This window comes from Portunus trituberculatus, chromosome 12, assembly GCF_017591435.1.
Source record: "Portunus trituberculatus isolate SZX2019 chromosome 12, ASM1759143v1, whole genome shotgun sequence".
NCBI classification, from domain to species: domain Eukaryota; kingdom Metazoa; phylum Arthropoda; class Malacostraca; order Decapoda; family Portunidae; genus Portunus; species Portunus trituberculatus.
In genome coordinates this window covers 12,392,578-12,412,105 of record NC_059266.1, presented here as the reverse complement: position 1 = coordinate 12,412,105, position 19,528 = coordinate 12,392,578, and the positions used below count along the sequence as shown (strand labels likewise).

Here is a 19,528-nt window from a genome sequence, read left to right as displayed (position 1 = left end):
GTAAACTTGTTTTCTTTATTCATATTCAGGGTAGTGAAGGGCAACAAAAAAAATATTTATCAACACTTCAGAAAAAAAACAGCATCACTATTGAATATTATCAACTGCTTTTCTAAAGGTAAGCAGCAAGTGAAAAATTTAGTTTACAAGTTGTGTTTGAAAAAGGGTGTATTAATGGCAATTACAATTATGGGAGTCTCAATTTCAATCAGATATGCTGTATGGATGATTATCAAGGAATTATGAGATGCTGATAGGTGAATGAAGGCAATTAAAAGGTAAGGTGTTCACTTTTTTTTTTTTTTTAATGCAAGAAGGAAAACTGCCGGGGCAACAAAATATTAAAAAAGAAGGCCTGCTGGAACTGCAGGTTCCCTAAACGATTTGAAAGAGTTAGCCAAAAGCCAGGGACAAATGTCTTGAAATCTCCCTCTTAACACATTGTCCACGTTATAGCTCCCCTCACGATTCCTTCGTCTCTTACATCAGTATGCCACGCGCCACCAAGGTGAGAGGAGGTGAGTGACATGTCTACTACCTAAGGAATATCCTGAGCAGCAAAAAAGTATTGACTCACCAGTGGCCCAATACCTCATACAATGATAGTATAGCTTTATACAGCATATTGTACCACCCGTGTACACAGCTCAGAGTGGCAACCAATGGCACAATACCTGAGGAAGCCTTAGATTTCTTTTTTGCTCACGTATTGTACCATCTGTGCACCACTTGTTTGCTGACCACCTGTGTACCTATAAATTAATCTTTCACTATAGTTTCATTGTTTTTCTACCATACTTGCATCTTGGGGCTCTGGTGTACCACCTTTTCAGGGGCTACTAGTGACTCATCACGTATGATATATTTTTGTCTCTGAAAGCTACTTTCTGATCAATCTTTGAATCATTGCACTTAGTGGCACTTGATCTCTCTTTCTGCTGGTAATGGAAGCTTCTTTATTTCATGGAAAGAATGGCAATTATGAAGAGAGTGACGATCATTCTTCTGACGAAGACTATATCTACAGTTCTAATCCAAACTCAAACACAGCTGAAGATAGTGACACATATGAAGGCAACTCTAATGATGAAGTACAGCAGCACATATGATCTATTCCCGACAGAAGACATTCAGACACACACGACACAGTCAGTCACAGTCACGTCACCCACACGAGCAGCAGACAACGACTCACGAGACACCATGGCAAGCCCTGCACACCACACTGGGCTTGTTAAATGGTACAACGTGAAGGCAGGTTACGGGTTTATTGAAGACCTCCGTACAGGGAAGGACATCTTCTGCCATGCCTCAGGCCTCACCCGGGCTCTTAAGGATCGGCTGCCCAGGGAAGGAGACGAAGTCCTTCTCGCCATCCATGAAGGGTCAAAGGGACCAGAGGCAAGGGATGTGACATCTGTCGGACCATCCTCTGCCCCAACTATGACCAGCCGGCACACACCACGGAGGAAACGCACAGAGGAGGAGATACAAGAAAAAGTAATGGCCTGTATATTTACAGCCAAGGCATTGGCAGGAAGGAACCATCGTTGCCTGCAGGAGCTTGTACCTGCCATCCTGCAGCACAACGGCCTGCCAGCCATCCAAATTCCTCTGTGTGCCCTTGCCAAGGCCAACCCCACCCGCACCTTCAGGAGCCATTCCCGTCGAGGCAAGACAGGAGATGCTACAGTTGATACCGTGGCTGCTCCTAACCACCAACAAGAAGCAGCGCCAGCGGGGGACGAACCCAAGATCCGGGAGAAGACGGAGTCAGAGACGCAGGACGATGTGGCAGGAGGAGAAGAAGAAAAAGTAGACGACGAGGAAGAAGATGATGTTGATGAAGAGGACGTCCTGGGAAGTGGAGGCGAGGGAGAGACACCCTCGCCCCCGCCCAGGAAATCAAACCCACCTTCACCTCACCCACCCAACCCACCGCAGCCCACCCCACTGACACGGCAGACCATAGCATCGACAGCCGCAGCAAAAAGAACAGCCCAGCCAATCACTGCAGACCGGGAGAAAGCCACAAGTGAAGATAAAAAAACGATGCGAGCAGCCATGGCAATGTTGGAACGTCTCAAAAGAGCCAATCCACATATCGTACTTCCCCCCACAAACATCAAAATAACCGAAGACGACACGGCTCTGCCAACACAAGAAGAATGGACGCCAGTCAAAAGACAAAAACACAAAAACAAATAAATGACCAGCATGGGGGTCTGCCACCCCACCCTTCTACCTCACTCTGTACTTCCTCCTTTCACCCAAACTCTCTTTTCCCCAGCAAGCTAGCTAAACTCTTTTTTCACCGATCTTTCTATCCCATCTAAAAAAAAAAAAAAAAAGAAGACATTGTCAGCATGATTGCTTCAAAGACAAATACACATGCTCATCAAGTCATGCTAGTCAGCTTACACATAGGTCTCAGTTACATACATGGAAAGACACAAATAATGCTGAAATGAGGAAATATACTGGGATTTTTATTTATATGGGACTCAGTCCTAATCCAGAAATTGCACTGTATTGGTCTAGATGAATTATGTATGCTGATCCATTTGTGCCTAATCTGATGACCAGAGAGAGATTTGAGCTATTGTACATATTTCTCCATTTCACTGACAATACCCATTTCTCTCTCACAGCGTTGGTGCATGCTGCATTCCACCAAGGGACGGGACACATAGTAAAGTGACCAGACGTCCTAGGAATTGTCTGAAGCACTGCTGAACGTAAAAAATCAGTAAAATAATCAACAGCCTCAGAACAAGTGTCAAAGTCAGGCAACGGATGGATAAAAGAGCTAAGTTCAGTGAATCGTGGCCAATCTGCCTTATCTGTAACCCAGCGTGGGGGGCGGGACTGTGGCTCAGATTCCACAGATTCCATTAAAATTGGAAAGTGGTCACTGCCATGTAAATCAGGAAGGACCCGCCAGTTAAAATCCAAGAAAGAATTAGATGTGCAGAGAAGATCGAGAGTTGTAAAAGTCCCAGTTGGACTGTGGAAATGTGTAACATCCCCAGTATTTAATACCACCAATCCCTCATCTTCAATAAAAAAAGCAATTAACCCGTACAGCGTCAGCAGATCTGAGACTTTGTGATTTTGCCAGTGCTGGCCACATCATGGATTTTTTTTTTTTTTTGCTTAACCAGTCTTAAATGATGTGAAACAAATGAAAATGAAAGTCATTCCTCCCAGAACTGACTGGATGTGGTATTAATTGGTGCGAGATGTTTTGCGCTAAGGTTAGCGACTTAGCAAAGCCTTATGTGACTAGTTTATTCGCTTCCTCGTTTCTCACCAGTCAATCCTCGAGTTGCACACATGCATAATATCGTTCCTGAGTTGAAAGAAAAACAAAATGTCCTGTTTTGCTGTTTGGGAGTGTTTGTGGCTAAAAATAGACACGAGATATCGTGATGGAGTGTTGCCTTTCGTGGTGCAAATATTTTCCGAGTAATATGTACTCGTTTTTCCTTATAACAAAGCGATTGGAAAATTCTTATTCATGTCATACAAAGTTTTCACTACCACAATATAACAGTTACCAAAAACATATGAAATGGTAAGAGTAAGTAATGGAAATTACGCTTCGTTCATATTAGCGGAGTTGAGGGGTCAGTTTCCCGTTACACCGAGCTAAAGGCAGCAGAAACTGCTAAAGTTCAGATATGTAATAAATAAATACAGGAAGCATTCATGTTAGCAGGGACAAGGGGGCAGCATGAGCAATGTCTACAGTGCATGATGGCAGTATAATTGTAGGTTTTGAGGATGCAATACCTCTGAAAACACGAGGAAGCTCGCCGACGTATCTCATACATCTATGACGCTCGGTTTGCTCAGAGTAACCAACGTATCTCGTACGTCTCTGACGCTGTACGGGTTAAAACCCCACGAGGATTGGTACCATCTTCATCCCACAAAGGGTGACGGCCGTTAAGATCTCCCAACAAGAGGAAAGGCGGAGTCAGCTCACGCACTAGGCCATCAAGATCTCCTCTGGGGACAGGAACCCGAGGAGGGAGATAGAGACTACAAATAGTGTAGGACCGTCCCAGAAAGACTTAGACAGCAACTACTTGAAGGGAAGAATTAAGTTGCAAGGGGACAACAGGTATATCCTGACGGACTAGGATAGTTGTGGCACCATGGTGGCCCTGTTCAGGGAAAGGAGTGCTATAAAAGGCACGATAGCCAGGAGGACTAGAATAAGCACGATCACCAAGCAGTCTCTTGTAGAGCGACACAGGCTGGAGAGAACTCCGACAGTAAAGCTCGGAGTTCCCCCCACGAGGCGCAAAAGTCTCTACAGTTCCACTGTAGAAGCTTGAAGAGGACTATTTAGGTGCAGTGGACGGGTGAGCCTTTTGAAGGGGCTGCCTGTGACTCACCTGACTAGAAATAATTAAATGACGAGAAGGCACCGGGAGTTGAGATATGCCGGTTCGATGAACCGCAGCCTTCCAGCCTACCGGTGAGTGATGCGAACCATCATCACTCCTACTGGTCATTGGAGGACGAGGGTCAGGCTGGACTGCACTTTTGGACACAGTAGGTCCACAAGGGATGGCTGTGATAATATCATCGGATGACTCCATGCTAAGACCATCTTCACACGAAGCCCGATCTGAGACAGAGGGCATCACAGAAAGCTGAACAGAAACCATTGGAGCCACACCTAACCTAACCTAACCTAACCTAACCACCATTGCAGAGCAGTCCCTGAAGGACTCACGATCATGTGCACCAGGAGAAACCTTAGATTGCTTTGGCTGAGCTAAATCTATCGACTCCGCAGAGCCGCGGTGCCGCTTGGTCAGGCCCTTCAAAGGCTTAGGCGATACAGGAGGGAAATGGACATCCACTACATGGGTCACTTTGGTCAAGTCCGGAGGATTCCCATCACATCTTTCAGATGACTCAACTGAGTCATCGGACAAAAGGGCAAACCTATTAGCCAAACAAACAGGACCACCAGCCCCAACAGAGCGAGAGGTAGCAGAAGGAGTTGTCTTCGGACCCGCAGACTCAGCTGATGAGCGAGCGGCCAATGAAGCATAGGATGTCGCACCAGTACCGTCCTTCTGGCGGTAAAGGAGTTCACGGCGTGCACTACCAAGGCTGATGAACTGACTATTAGCAAGCTGTAGAATATCCTGCTCCAGGCGATACCTTGGGCATTGCCTGGAACGTACCTGGTGAGCATCACGGCAATGGAAACAATAAGCAGCAGCATTGCAATGCTCCTCAGAATGTGAGTCTAGTGCAGAGCAATTACCACATCGAGAAGCTTCCTTGCAGGAGCTTTTGCCATGACCGTACACATAGCATGAGAAACACTGAAGAGGGTGGGAAACAAAATGTCTCACCCTAATATTGATAGGACCGATATGAACACGGTCTGGGAGGGTGGAACCAAAGAAGGTGAGAAGGACCATGTTGGAGGAATTCCTCATCTTAGTCACCTTTTGGACTGAGCTAGGACACATAGCCAGTATTTCCTCTTCAGGAAATTCAAAAAGGTCCTGACTATAAACACAGCCTTTACTATAATTAAAGGTGGGATGAGTCTTCACGATCTCAAACATGCTGTCATTAGGGCATGGGAGATGTTTTAACATCCTCGCCTGTGTAATATCTTTAGCTCGCACGAGCACACCCTTACCGTACTTCTTCAGATTCCCCTCAGGAATCGTGCTAATCTCTTTGGCAAGATACCGGGAGGCATGGATGAAATTCCTGTGGACTTCAGGAACTGAATTCTCTAAATGGTGGTGAAAAAGATTTGGGATGTAGTCCGTGTCACTGTCTGCAACATTGCAAGAGTGGAGAAGTTCGGTCTTAAAACCAGAGCCAACAAGTGGCAGGGATGCTACATGTTCTAAAGCCAAACGGGCTTCATCACATGACAGAAACATCACATAGCAGCAGTTAGATGGAAAGTCCTTATTATAAATAAGTCGAATGCGAAGAACTGTGCCATATGCCTTGAGAAGGGAGTGCAAGGCATGATAAGAAAAAGATGGATTTACATTTACTATCAAAAGGGAGTCCAAACTAGCAGAGGCATCCTTCAGAAGAACTCCCAGAACAGGAGACTTCTGTGGGAGGCACTTGTGGAGGGGAATCCTCCTCCCTACTCAGACCTGAAGATGACGTCTCGCGGGCCAGGTCAGCCACCTCACGAGAACCTGATAATGATAAACACAAAATATTAGCTCCAGGGGCAAGGGAAACCACCTACTGGGACTACAATGGGAGCGAGCGCTGGCTGCCGTGGACGGTGTACCTCGTCCCCATGTGGACCAGTCATTTTAAAAAAAGGCCCCACATGATGCAAATGTTTGTCCATAACAGAGCTGAGACCCCCTTCCCAAAGCATCCCAGCCTGGACACCCAACCATCCAACACAGGTCAACCCCTCTTGGGCAATCCCTCCAGCGGGTGGCTCCGCTGGTCCACTGGCAGCTTACTTAGGAACCATTTAATCTGGCCCCTCACTGGCAACCTTACTAGCATGGGTAGCCCTCTCCCCCTTGGAAGGGTGGAGCAGGGGCCTAAGCCCCCTCTAGCCTAGCTCGCCAGGTCACAGGGGCATGCAAGCCCCCCCACCACGACAAGGCAGTTCCCATCTGGGAAGGTTTACCAAATGAAAGCAGATAATTCTTTTAAAAACTTTACTGAAGGCTGAAAGAATGGAGACTGGGTGATGGGCGATAATTATTTATGTCTTTTCTGTCTCCAGATTTGAATATAGGTATTACTTTTGCTTGCTTTATTTGATCTGGAAATGTACCTTTTTTTAATGAGAAATTGATAATATGAGTCAGTGGTGTAGATATAAGTTTGGATGTTTCTTTTAGCAACTTAGGAGATATGTCATCATATCCCGGTGTGGCTGATTTTAGGAAGGCGAAACATTGTTCTACTTCGCTCCTGTCAGTAGGTAACTAATACATTGAGAATGCTGGTGGGTTATTTAGATATGTTTTATGATTACAGTCAAAGTTATTGAAATTGACGTGGTCTCTAAGAAAAATGTTCATTAAAGCTTATATGGACATTAGGTGATGGTGGATTTAATTCAGCATTTTGTATCTCTGCATTATGATTTTTTTTTTATACCAAGAAGTAAATTTAATGTTTTCCATTGCATAATACATACTTGATGCTGACCCTAAGATACTTGTTAGCTTGTTTCTATATCTTGCATAGGTGTTACTGTAAGTTTATGGATACTTTCTAGATAGTCTTAGGATCCAATCTGTTTTTTTCTTTAATCCAATACGTTTTTTTTCTCTAATACTATTTTTTTTCAGTGTTGTGATAATGTAGGGACTAACTTGACTTTTTGCTGTTGAGGAGAGTAATGTTTTCACAGGGACGTGTTTTTCAAATAATTCATAAAAAATATTATAGAACAGATTATAAGCATTGATGGAACATTTACATTCCAGTACATCATTCCAGTTAGTTGTTGCAATATTAATGGAAAAAAGCTGTAAAGTAGCTGGCGTGATTAATCTTTTCTTGATAAATATATGATTAGGTTTAATATTGCGTAATCTATAATAAAATAGGGCCGCAAAATGATCTGTTATATCTGTGACAGTTATGTGATTAGCAAGATTATCTTCCAGATGAGTGGTCCATATGTGATCTATTAGTGTGGCAGTAGTGTTAGTTATTCTTGTTGGATTGCTTATTATGGGATAGAGTGAAAAGGATAACAATAGATTCACAGTCACTAGTATTTACGTCTTTGGTATTCAATAAATCTATATCAAATCGCCAAAAATAAAGACCTCTTGATATTTTCTGTCACATAGTAATGTAAACATGTCACTCAATTTTGCCAGAAAGCTACTGAAATTACCATTAAGCAGTCTATATAGGCACAGGAGTAAATGTTTTTTTTCCTTGAAATTGTTACCTCAACACACAGATTCTAAAAAAAATTAGTTAGATACAAAAACATTTATCCATCACAGAATCATGATCAGTATCAACATATAAAGCCAACCCTCCACCATAAACATTTCTACAATTTGTATACATAATATAACCTGGAATTTTGTATAATGATGTGAGGTATGAATTCAGTCAGGCTTATGTAAGGCCAATGAAATTAATTTTTGAAGATGTACAAGTAATTAAATTATCCTTGAAATATGTATTGAATGTTTCTAGGAATAGATTTTATGTTCAAGTTCTGGATTGATAAGTTGGACGTATTTACTGGGGGGATATTTTCTAAAAACACATATTTTGATTTGGATACTTTGATAGACATAACTCTGGTAAAAATGTCACATCTAATTCGTCATTGTATTTGTAACCATCCTTGTTGAATGGATCAAATTCTAAGTCAAAAAATTTGTTTATATCATAAAAGGCTGTTGGGGTGTCCAGAATAGTCATTAATGCATTATCAATTACAGAGATAAAAGGTAGTTCATCACAGTTATGTGTCGACATTTATCAGTGTGTACCCGTAAAGAAGAAGCATGTGTAAAGAGAATTATAAGGGGCAGTGGAGTTAATTACTTATACGTTATACAGTTATGTGTCGACATTTATCAGTGTGTACCCGTAAAGAAGAAGCATGTGTAAAGAGAATTATAAGGGGCAGTGGAGTTAATTACTTATAGTAATTACCAGTGCAGTACCAGCTGTGCCCAAAGCCGCGCCTCTCCTGTCGTCACCAGTACCGTCACCAGCAACAGCAACAGCACAAGCACCAGCATCAGCAACAACACTGTAATCACCATCGGCAGCACTACCAGCACCATCACTGGCAGCAGCAGCACTACCAGCATCATCACCAGCAGCAGCACCACCACCACCACAAGCAATAGCAGCAGCACCGGAGACGGCAGGGGAAGCAGCACCAATGACGGCAGAGGAAGCAGCAGTATTCGTGGATAACTTCGTAGTCGAACCAGAGGGACTCGAAATAGTGGTACGAGCCTGACCACCCTAGACATCGTAGCGAGCCAGCCCGTCACCAACGGCTGTTGTAGACGATGTGGTTTTTATCTTTGATGATTAATCTTGTGTATCTAAAGAAGGCAATCTTACCCTTTTCCTTTGCTTTTCAAAGAAGGGGCATCTGGCTCCTCCTTTTCTCTTGTGAAGCAGGGCAGAGATCTTCATGAATGAATATACCGGTACGTTTCAATTTCCTGGCGTTGCGAATTACTGCTTCATGGTCGTTATAGTTCTCGAGTCGAGCCACTACAGTTCAGGCTCGGGGACGAGAAGGCACAGCGGGCCTGGAACGATGGGGCTCGTTCGATCTTCATTGGTTGAGATGAAGCTTTTCTTCTAAGAGTTTCGAGACTGTTCGCTGTTTCCTCCCGTGTTTCGTCTGGTTTTTCTTGAATTTCAGTGATCCTTATATTGTTCCTGCGGTTATAATCTTGATAATCTTGTCTCTGTTCTAGTTTCATCAATCTTGACTTCAATGTTTCAAGTGTATTTTCATGTTGCCTCACAGAACTTTTGAGCGCTTTTACCTCGTTTTGTAGATCCTTAACTTCATGCTGGGAAAATTCTAGGCTTTTGGTGAGGTCTGAGATAGTCTCTTCTGCAGCTTGCAATCTAGAATGAAATTACTCTATAACAAGGTCCAGGGCAGTCTTCAGGGTCTTGTCTTGTGCTTAAAGCAACACTTTGACGGCCTCAATGTCCATGGTTACAGAGTTCAGTTGTGAACAAACCCATAAACTGCAATTAAATGAAGAGCTTGAAATGGGCGTGTCCGCTCTCTTGTAGTTTACTTTCACTATGTTTGCCCAGGAATCCTGTTATTGATCAAACAGATTTTTTTAACCACTGCCCAAAGACACCAAAAGATTTGAATGTCAGTTCTTTAAGTGAATGCCAGATAGAAGAAATTTATTCCAGTGTAAGAATCTTGAAACCTATCAAACTTCAGTCCAGCATTTTTTATTCTATCTTGATTACTGACACTAAGAATTTTACTTTTGTCATCTTTATTATGTCCCCTATGCCATTTAAAGACCTATATTAGATCTCCTTTTTAACCTACATCTCTCTTAAGAAATCTAAATCTAAAAGCTTTCATATCCTTTCATAAGGAACATATGACATTCCTGTATATTTTTAATAATCTGCCTTTGTACTGATTATAAAAGTGTAATTTTTGTAGTATGGAGACCAAACATCAAGTAGATAAAATCTGACCACTACCAAATATAACATTAATATTATTTTGAGCAGCTGGAACATCTACTTTAGACATTTCTAAAAAAACAAAAAGTAATCCTAATATACAGTACATGATTTGCTTTATTGTGACTCTTCTGTCAATTTTGGTAAATATGATAGATCTATCCCAGGGGCCACTCGACGTACTGTGACAGCCGTCTCCTCAGAAGAGCTCTTCTCCTCTGCAATAGGGATAATTGCTGGGGCCATTTGAGTTTCTTCGCCTTTCTTGTTCTTGTCACCAGGGCCTGACTCTGCTCTTCTTGGCTCAGAGAAACAGGACTGGACACCATAGGAGCTGGAGGGTGGCAAGGGGCACCCAGGTCCACTTTAATGTTCAATCACAAACTCTCAATACTTTCAGTCATTCATACCTTGCTCTGGTATATTCTGGAACTCCCTGGCTGCTTCTGTATTTCCATCTTCTTATGACTTAACTTCTTTTAAAAAGGGAGTTTTCCAGATGTTTGTCCCAAAACTTTTGGCTAATTTTATTTTAACCCTTAAGGGAACTTGCATTCCAAGTGGGTTTTTGTTGTATTTGGATGGCTTTCCTGTCTTGCATAGAAAAAAAAAAATATTACCATCTTCAATGGTGAACTCAGCCAGTGTTTGTGTGAAGCATAAGGTTGTGGTGAAGGAAAGAGTGCCAAAAAATAATACAATTTATTCATGTACTTCTACAAGAAAACAGAAAATGTGTAATATTTATTTGATGGTCTTTCTATTACTGTCATAATCTTATCAGTATTCTTTTTCTTTCCTTCATTCTCTAATATAAGAAATCACTATAAAGTACTTTCTGTCATTAAACTTATATAAAAATACAATGACATATCTACAAAATATTGTCTGTGTGTGTGTGTGTGTGTGTGTGTGTGTGTGTGTGTGTATTTTCTATGTATGCAATCACCAACCAACATCTTTGTGATTCAGTTACATTTCTCATTACTATACAAGTCATTACTATAAAAAATAAAACCATTACAATTTCTCATATTAAGTCAAGAGCTTGTATATGGCAGGTTGATTAGGCTAAATAGAAAAATAGATTGCAAAAGTAATGATGTGTAAAAAATGAAGTAGCATAAAATTTTATGCATATATAAGAATAAATAACTTTGTTTACCAAAGATGAGTAATTTTCAGAATATTTACTATCCTTTTTCCCATGCAAAGATCTTTCTTTATTGTCCTATCAAGTATAATAATCCCTAACACTCATGCACACATGCACACACATTTTAGGCTACACACAAACACAAACACAAACACACACACACACACACACACACACACCACAGGCTCGGTATTTTCTGTATATATTGGTGTTTGAAACCAGGCACGACTACACACACACACACACACACGGAGATGGGGCCACACGAGCATAAAGCCCAGGCCCTGTAAAACTACAACCACAACTAGGTACACACACACACACACACACACACACACACACACACACACACACACACACACACCCACCCGGTAGCTCAGTGGTTAGAGCGCTGGCTTCACAAGCCAGAGGACCGGGGTTCGATTCCCCGGCCGGGTGGAGATATTTGGGTGTGTCTCCTTTCACGTGTAGCCCCTGTTCACCTAGCAGTGAGTAGGTACAGGATGTAAATCAAGGAGTTGTGACCTTGTTGTCCCGGTGTGTGGTGTGTGCCTGGTCTCAGGCCTATCCGAAGATCGGAAATAATGAGCTCTGAGCTCGTTCCGTAGAGTAACGTCTGGCTGTCTCGTCAGAGACTGCAGCAGATCAAAATAGTGAAACACACACACACACACACACACACACACACACACACACACACACACACACACACACACACGAGGGGATAGTTGACAGTGCTTGGTTCTTAAGAGCTCCCAGAGAGATACATCCAACAAATGGTGGCAGTGTGGATAAGATGGTGGTGGTGGGATTGAGCAGACGTCCACACGTAGGTTGAAATCCCACCACATACCACTTTGAAACTATGCCATTTGTCGAGTGGTCTAAAGTTACCTACATGTCATCATGATATCCAGGTTCTTGTAGGTGGTTACACCAAAGATGTGCTTGGGTGGTGATATGAGTGCCACTATGAATAAAATTGCCTGCGCCACTAATGGGCGGAAGCTGAACAACGCTTCCTACACACTCTTCAAGTGTGCCTACAGATGCTATAGGCTGTAACATTAAAAAAAAAAAAAAAAAAAACTGACCTAGACTGTATGTACATGGGGGAATGGGGCCATAGAGCTTTCCTGTCTCCAAAATAGCAAGAATTGGGTGCAATTTGGGGGTAAAAATTGTAGGGAGAATTGGATGTAGATAGTGCTGCCAGGCATGTGATTTCAAAACATTCATCATGCCTGTAGACCCCAAGAGTTATTGAAACTGCAAGAGTTATTGAAACTCCAGTAGGCCTGAGGGAGTTGGGTGAGGATTGTACTGAAAAGGAATTTTCAGGTTTTAGGGAAGAAAAAGGTACCATGAGAAGGCTGGTGAGCGTGGAGAGGGAGATGAGATACATGAAAGAAGTATTATCAAGTATCCTACAGAAACAGGTCAGATTAATAAAAGAAAACACTGAGCTAAAGGAGAGAATTGAAGAATATGAGAAAGTAAGAGAGGTAAACCAAGTGATGAAAGAAGAGATGGAGAAATTAAAGAAACAAAATGGTTTATTGATGGCTTCATGTAGTGAATATGAGGAATCATTAAAAAAAACCTACAAGAGAAAATTCAGGATGGGGCAGACAAAGTAGAAAGTGGAATGGCTGAGATAAAATTGGAGAAATTAAGGAATGCCTGGAGGAAAGATCAGGAAGAAGAAAAAGTAAAATTTTCAGAGGTAGTCAAGAGAAAGATTCAAGAAACACAAAAGACAAAGTAATACAAGTGATCAAAGAGAGGGACATAGTGGACATGAGGAAATGTATCCTGGTTTTTGTGCTGAAAGAAAAAAAAAATCCCTAACAAGTTTGTAAGAGTTGGCTAAGAGTGTTATAAAATTTGTTCAGGATGGCATACAGGGATTAGAACAAGAGATTGAGGAAGTGACCAGATTGGGAAAATTTAGTGAAGGGGAAGGAGATCACTGAAGGTGCGAATGAGATCTCAAGTGGCGGCAGAGGAGATAATGACAAGAACAGGGAAATTAGCTGAAGATACTGAATTCAAAGATATATGGATAAAAAGAGATATGAACCTGGAAGAGAGAGAAAAGGAGAGAGTGCTAAGAAATGAAGCTAACGAATAAAATGAGAAAAGGATAGAGATCGAGAAGAAGAAATTCTACTAGAGCGTTCTAGATATGAGAATGAAGAAGTGGTACCTTTGGGAAAAAGAAGAGATATTGGATGCGGCAAGAAATTAAGTGACATACAAATATAGATGGGTTGCTGTCCAGTGTGTTGGAGGTTAGTAACTACTTGAAGGAAAAAAAGACCAGATGTAATGTGCATGATAAACAAAAAGGAGGAAGTCCAAGTTAACTTTAAGGAAGAGGGATATAAAAGTTAGAGAAGAGACAGAAAGGGAAAAGAGGAGGAGGAGTGCTAATAATGGTGTGAGATGGGTTAACATCTAGAAGAAAAACAAGTTATATCGAACAGACAATTTGAGTTCAGGACAGGAAGGTCATGTGTGTCGAATTTATTAAGTTTCTACTCAAGAGTAGTGGGACTGGAAAGCAGAGATCGATGGGTGGACACTGTATACCTGGACATAAAAAAGGCTTTTGATAGGATCCCTAATAACAGACTACTTTGAAAACTGGAGAACATAGGAGGACTGAGAGGAATAATATTAGATTGGATAAGGGATTACTTAAAGGACAGAGAGATGAGAACTGTGATCAGAGATGCATACTCATCCTGGAGTAAATATCAAGCGGAGTGCCACAGGGGTCAGCGTTAGCCTCCATATGTTCCAGGTATATGTAAACGACTTACAGTGTGGAGTAACCAGCTATATCAATTTATTTGCTGATGATGCAAAATTGTTAAAAATTAAGATCTGGAAAGACTGTTTGCTACTGTAGGAAGATAGAGACAAAATTTATGAGTGGAGTAAGAAGTGGAAATTAGAATTCATTGCCAAAAAATGCCATGTAATGGAATCAGGAAGGAGTAAGAGAAGACCAGCATGGAACTATCTGATGGGAGAGGAACAAATAATGAAGACTAAAGAAGAAAAATATATGAGAATGGTTATGCAAGAAATGCTGAACCCTGAAAAACACCTAAGTAAAATATTTGGAACAATGTACAAAATGTTGACTAATATTAGGATGGCATTTCACTACCTGGACAAAGATGTGATGAAAAAAATTATTACCAGTATGATACGTCCACAGTTGGAATATGCAGCAGTGGTGTGGTTGCCGAGCTTGAAAAAGGATATAAGAAAATTAGAATGGATACAGAGTATAGTTATAAAGATGGTGCCGGAATTAAAAGACCTAACATATGAAGAAAGGGTGAAGGAAATGAGACTGATAAAAGAGAAAGAGGGGACATAATAACAATGTATAAAATAGTTAATGGCATTGAAAAGATAGACAAGCAAGACCTGGTGCTGGTGGTAGATGAAACTGGAAGGACAAGAGGACATGCAAAGAAGATTAGGATGAGGCAGTGTGTGAAGGATATTATAAAATACACTTTTCCACATAGAATGGTGAAAAAATGGAATGCATTCAGTGATGAAGTTGTTACACCAAATAATGTGCATAGCTTTAAAGGAAAATTAAATAATTGGAGATATGGAGACAGGACACTATGAGTCCCGCTTGAATCCTATACAATACAACTAGGTAAATACACACACACAAACACACACACACACACACATACATACACACACACACACACACACACACACACACACACACACATATACACATAGCTGAAAGAGGTTGTGAGGGCATGGAGATGCTGTGGATAGTATTGTATTGGAATCAGTGTTGAAGAGTCACCAGCAGATGGGAGCAGTTTGTTGAACGATGTTTATTCGCATGGATGCAGTGGAATGACCAGCTTGGCACCAAAGGGTGACACGTACTTGATGCCCACAGCAGCAAATGTATGTAGAGGAAGAGGGAGGCTGAGCAGATACACCTTTCCCCGTGCTGGAGTGTAGGCCAGTGGCAGGGCTACACACAGTAGGACGCGGGCTGGCAAGGGTGGAGGACTGGAAGGCAGAGCAGCCAGATCACTGGGAGGATCAAGGGCCAGCACAGGGGCACGGGAAGCTGAAGCCCAGGCTACTGTGGAGGCCAGCCAGGCCAAGCCACCTCCACCCTCTCCTGCCCGCCCAGCATGGTCCAGCCTGGCATCCACAATGAGATCAAGCGTGGAGGGCAGGGCGCGAGTGTCAGCCACCGTCCGCCCACCAGTCAGGCCATAGAGCTGCAACTCATGAGTCAACAGCAGTGGGGTGGGGGTGGAGGAGGAAGCTGGTGGAGTTACCACAAGGGTACGCACCCCCTGACACTCCAGCTGACGTGCTGTATTCACTCCAGCTGCTCCCTGCAGGTGGCTGCCACAAAGCACCACCACTACTGGTGGCTGTTGGCTGTTTCCTGGGTCTAATCTGAAGTGAACCACCAACAGTCATTACAGGGACCTAACTGCCTCATTACAAAGCTGCTGCTGCTGCTGCTGGTGAAAATTCTAGCAAATTATTTCTATCTTAGCCTGACAAGATATTCAAAAGTACCTATGAACTTGAAGTACTTTTGAAGAAAGGATACCAGAAGCATAATATCACCTCTCATAAACTAAGTAAATACATGCGCATCTCAAAGAAGTATTGTAATAGATAATTATGAACCATTCATGAGTTTATGATAAAGAGAAGGAAGTCTCAGTACTATTATCAAAATCATTACAATTTCACACACCTGTGACTACAGCCACTAATGGACATGATGACCTCAGTGGCAGCTCGGCCTATCATCTCCAGCTGTCGAGAGTTTGTTAGGCCGTGCTGATTGGCTGTAGAGAGCAGGGCTGCACGGAGGTCACTGGTCACAGAGGGCACCAGCAGGCCATTGTCTGGAAGATGAAGAAATGTTTAATGTCTCTGTATGGGATGAGAGAAAGGAGGAAGAGAATACTAGTAGAGTGAGGAAGAGAAAAAAAAGTGATTAGTGCCACTATATGGGGAGGGAAGAGACAGAGCAATTTCTCTCTCTTTCACTATACTGTCATGATCTCTCATAATGTAGTTTAGTAATAATAATTCCAAGTCTAAATGCTTGAAGGGCAACCCTCCAAAGGTTCAGATTGATTGATTCCCCTGTTGCAGTCCAACCCAATGATTGCCATTTTATTGCCAGTTACTATAATTCTACCATAACTGTCCAATAATGATGCACTGTTCAAGTGTTTGTGTATCAATGATTATGTTTATAAGGAATAAGGCACTGAAAATAACAATTTACAAAAGGTTTGTTGTTTATTCATCATTGATGCACAGCATTTCATACTTTCAAATAATACCACAGTCAGACAAGGCAAACTACTTTCATATACATATACATCTATCTATCTATCTATCTAAATCTACCGATCTATCTACATATCTATATCTCTCTATCTATCTATCTATCTATCTATCTATCTATATATATATATATATATATATATATATATATATATATATATATATATATATATATATATATATATATATATATATATATATATACTCGTATATATCTATATACTCGTATATATCTATATACTCGTATATATCTATATATATGGCAGTTGTGCTGGAAATGCATTTTCTTGAATTTTCCATGTAATTTACTTGATCATAAGGTGTAGCTCAATGACACAAAAAGTAATATTATTGAATTGTACAGAAAAAGAATAATCATTGAGAGATATTTACTCAACTTATATACCTAAATTAAATAATACAACATATGATTTAGAACACAAAATTAATAATTCAACCTCCTTTTCCTACCTTAACTTCATCCATCACAGTCCATGATGTCTCCTCCTCTCTCTCTCTCTCTCTCTCTCTCTCTCTCTCTCTCTGTACACACTTAATGTTTGCAAGTGTAACTTTCAGGGGCACATATTTTATATATATTGGTACTCTAGGATACATCCTTAACCTGTTCCAAGATACAGGGTGCAAACAAATTTTATATACATATATACAGTATGTAAGTATGTAAGATACTAGAGAAAATCATTAAGGGTAGTATTTGGGAGCATTTAAATGAGAATAGATTAATTAGAGATACCCAACATGGCTTTAGATCAGGGAGGTCCTGTCTTACAAATTTGCTCGATATCTTAGAATATATTACCAAGGAGTTAGATGATGGAAATAGCATAGATGTTATATATCTAGATTTTAGCAAGGCGTTTGATAAGGTACCGCATAGGAGGCTAGTGTACAAATTGAGACTACATGGGATAGGGGTAGGTTAGTTGATTGGATTAGTGAATGGCTTTCTGATAGGAAACAGAGAGTAGTATTAAATGGGGCAATGTCTGAGTGGAAGGAAGTGGTTAGTGGGGTACCCCAAGGATCAGTGCTAGGACCTCTTCTTTTCTTGGTGTACATTAACGATTTAGATATAGGAATTAGTAGCAAAGTATCAAAGTTTGCAGATGATACTAAGATAGCATGTGCAGTACAGGGTGAAAAGGACAATTACAGAATACAACGAGACCTGGACAGGCTGATAGCATGGGCAGACAGGTGGCAGATGGAGTTTAATTCTAAAAGTGTCAGGTTATGCATTTAGGTAAAGACAACACAAACTTTAGCTATGAGATGGAGGGATGTTGGCTAGAGGCAGTAGAGGAAGGAAAGGATTTAGGAGTAGTGATAGACAGGACTATGAAATTTTCAAAGCAATGTTTAGAAGCAAGAAATAGGGCAAATAGGATCCTGGGTTTTATAAATAGAAATGTTAGTTATAAAAGTAAGGAAGTGGTGCGTAGCTTATATAATTCCTATGTTAGGCCCCATTTAGAGTATTGCATACAGGCCTGGTCACCCCATTATAGGCAGGATATCAACATGTTAGAAGCAGTTCAGAGAAGAGCAACTAGGATGATACCAGCATTAAAGCGCCTGGAGTATAGAGATAGATTAAAGGAATTAAACATGTTTTCATTTGAGAGGAGATGTATAAGAGGGATATGATAGAGTTATTTAAAATGTTCTCAGATACAAACTACATAGATGTGAGATCTTTCTTTACCTTAGAGGAGGGAAGTAGGACTAGAAATCATGGCAGGAAGATTAGAAAGCAAGGCTGCAGGTTAGATATAAGAAAATATTTCTTTAGTCATAGGGTGGTAGACTTCTGGAATGCATTGCCACTAGTTTGACAATGTTTAAAAACAGATTAGATAAGCACTTAAATTTATTAGATTTATAATTATGTATAGCACTGCATGATAGTCTTTATAAGAAATTTACTATAGTTAAACAAGACATGATCCCTATGTATGGGGATCACAGATTGTAGAGGAATTTGCTGCAGGACTTAGCCCTGTTAATGGGCCAAATATTTAGAATTAGTATATAATGTATTGTGTACTTGTAAGTGTATCTTTAAGTACTGATGACTAGGTCGCTGTGCGACTGATACAGGATAACCTAGATGGGCCCTGGTGGCCCTTTGTTATCCTATTATTTATGTTATGTTATGTTATGTCACAGTAAGTCCTCGTTATATGATACTTCTTTATCCAGTAAATTCACAGTTACAGTATTAGGAAATCACTACCCTTGATTTGATATGTGGTAAGAAAAATTCAGATACGGTATCTGCTCGTGTCATGCCTAAACCTGTTGTTTTTCTTTTCATGTTATTGCATCCAGACACTGAGCAATTGTTCGGCATGTTTAGTTATTTACAGCACTGGAGAGTTTGATGAACAGTCCAGCTAGCCCAGTATCCACAAGTGATACGTAAACAACAGGAAACCTCAGGCATCAGGCCAAAATGCCCAAACGTCCCACCAAAAGTCAGCTGTCAGTGAGCACTAAGCTGGGTTGGCGCGGGAAGTGTGACATGAATGACGTCACAAAAACAATCAGTCTCTTCCCACATTTCCCATTGAACATGAGTGAAATCCTTACGTGTGTTTTTTGTGGAATCCTTATGTGTTTTTTGTGGATATTATCATGACGCACTATGACGCCCCTATAATGGCCCCAAAAACGTTCTGCAGACACTGCTGGAGTTGACAAGGCAAAGCAAAAGAGAAGTAGTCTGCCCACTCAGCAGAAGATGAGTAA

The 19,528-nt window shown here is 41.2% G+C and overlaps 1 protein-coding gene across 2 annotated transcripts in view; it reads right to left on the bottom strand.

Annotated features, from left to right (window-relative positions):
* Positions 1-15,024: 15,024 nt before the first annotated feature.
* LOC123502589 (enhancer of mRNA-decapping protein 3-like) overlaps positions 15,025-19,528 on the bottom strand; it is a 75,380-nt gene continuing 70,876 nt past the window's right edge. For both annotated transcript variants that reach the window (XM_045251743.1, XM_045251742.1), the window contains exons 6-7: positions 16,149-16,302; positions 15,025-15,838 (exon numbers count right to left, since the gene is read on the bottom strand). In XM_045251743.1, coding sequence (XP_045107678.1) covers positions 15,253-15,838; positions 16,149-16,302 — 740 coding nt within the window. In that variant the 3' untranslated portion in view covers positions 15,025-15,252. The remainder of the gene's footprint in view (positions 15,839-16,148; positions 16,303-19,528) is intronic.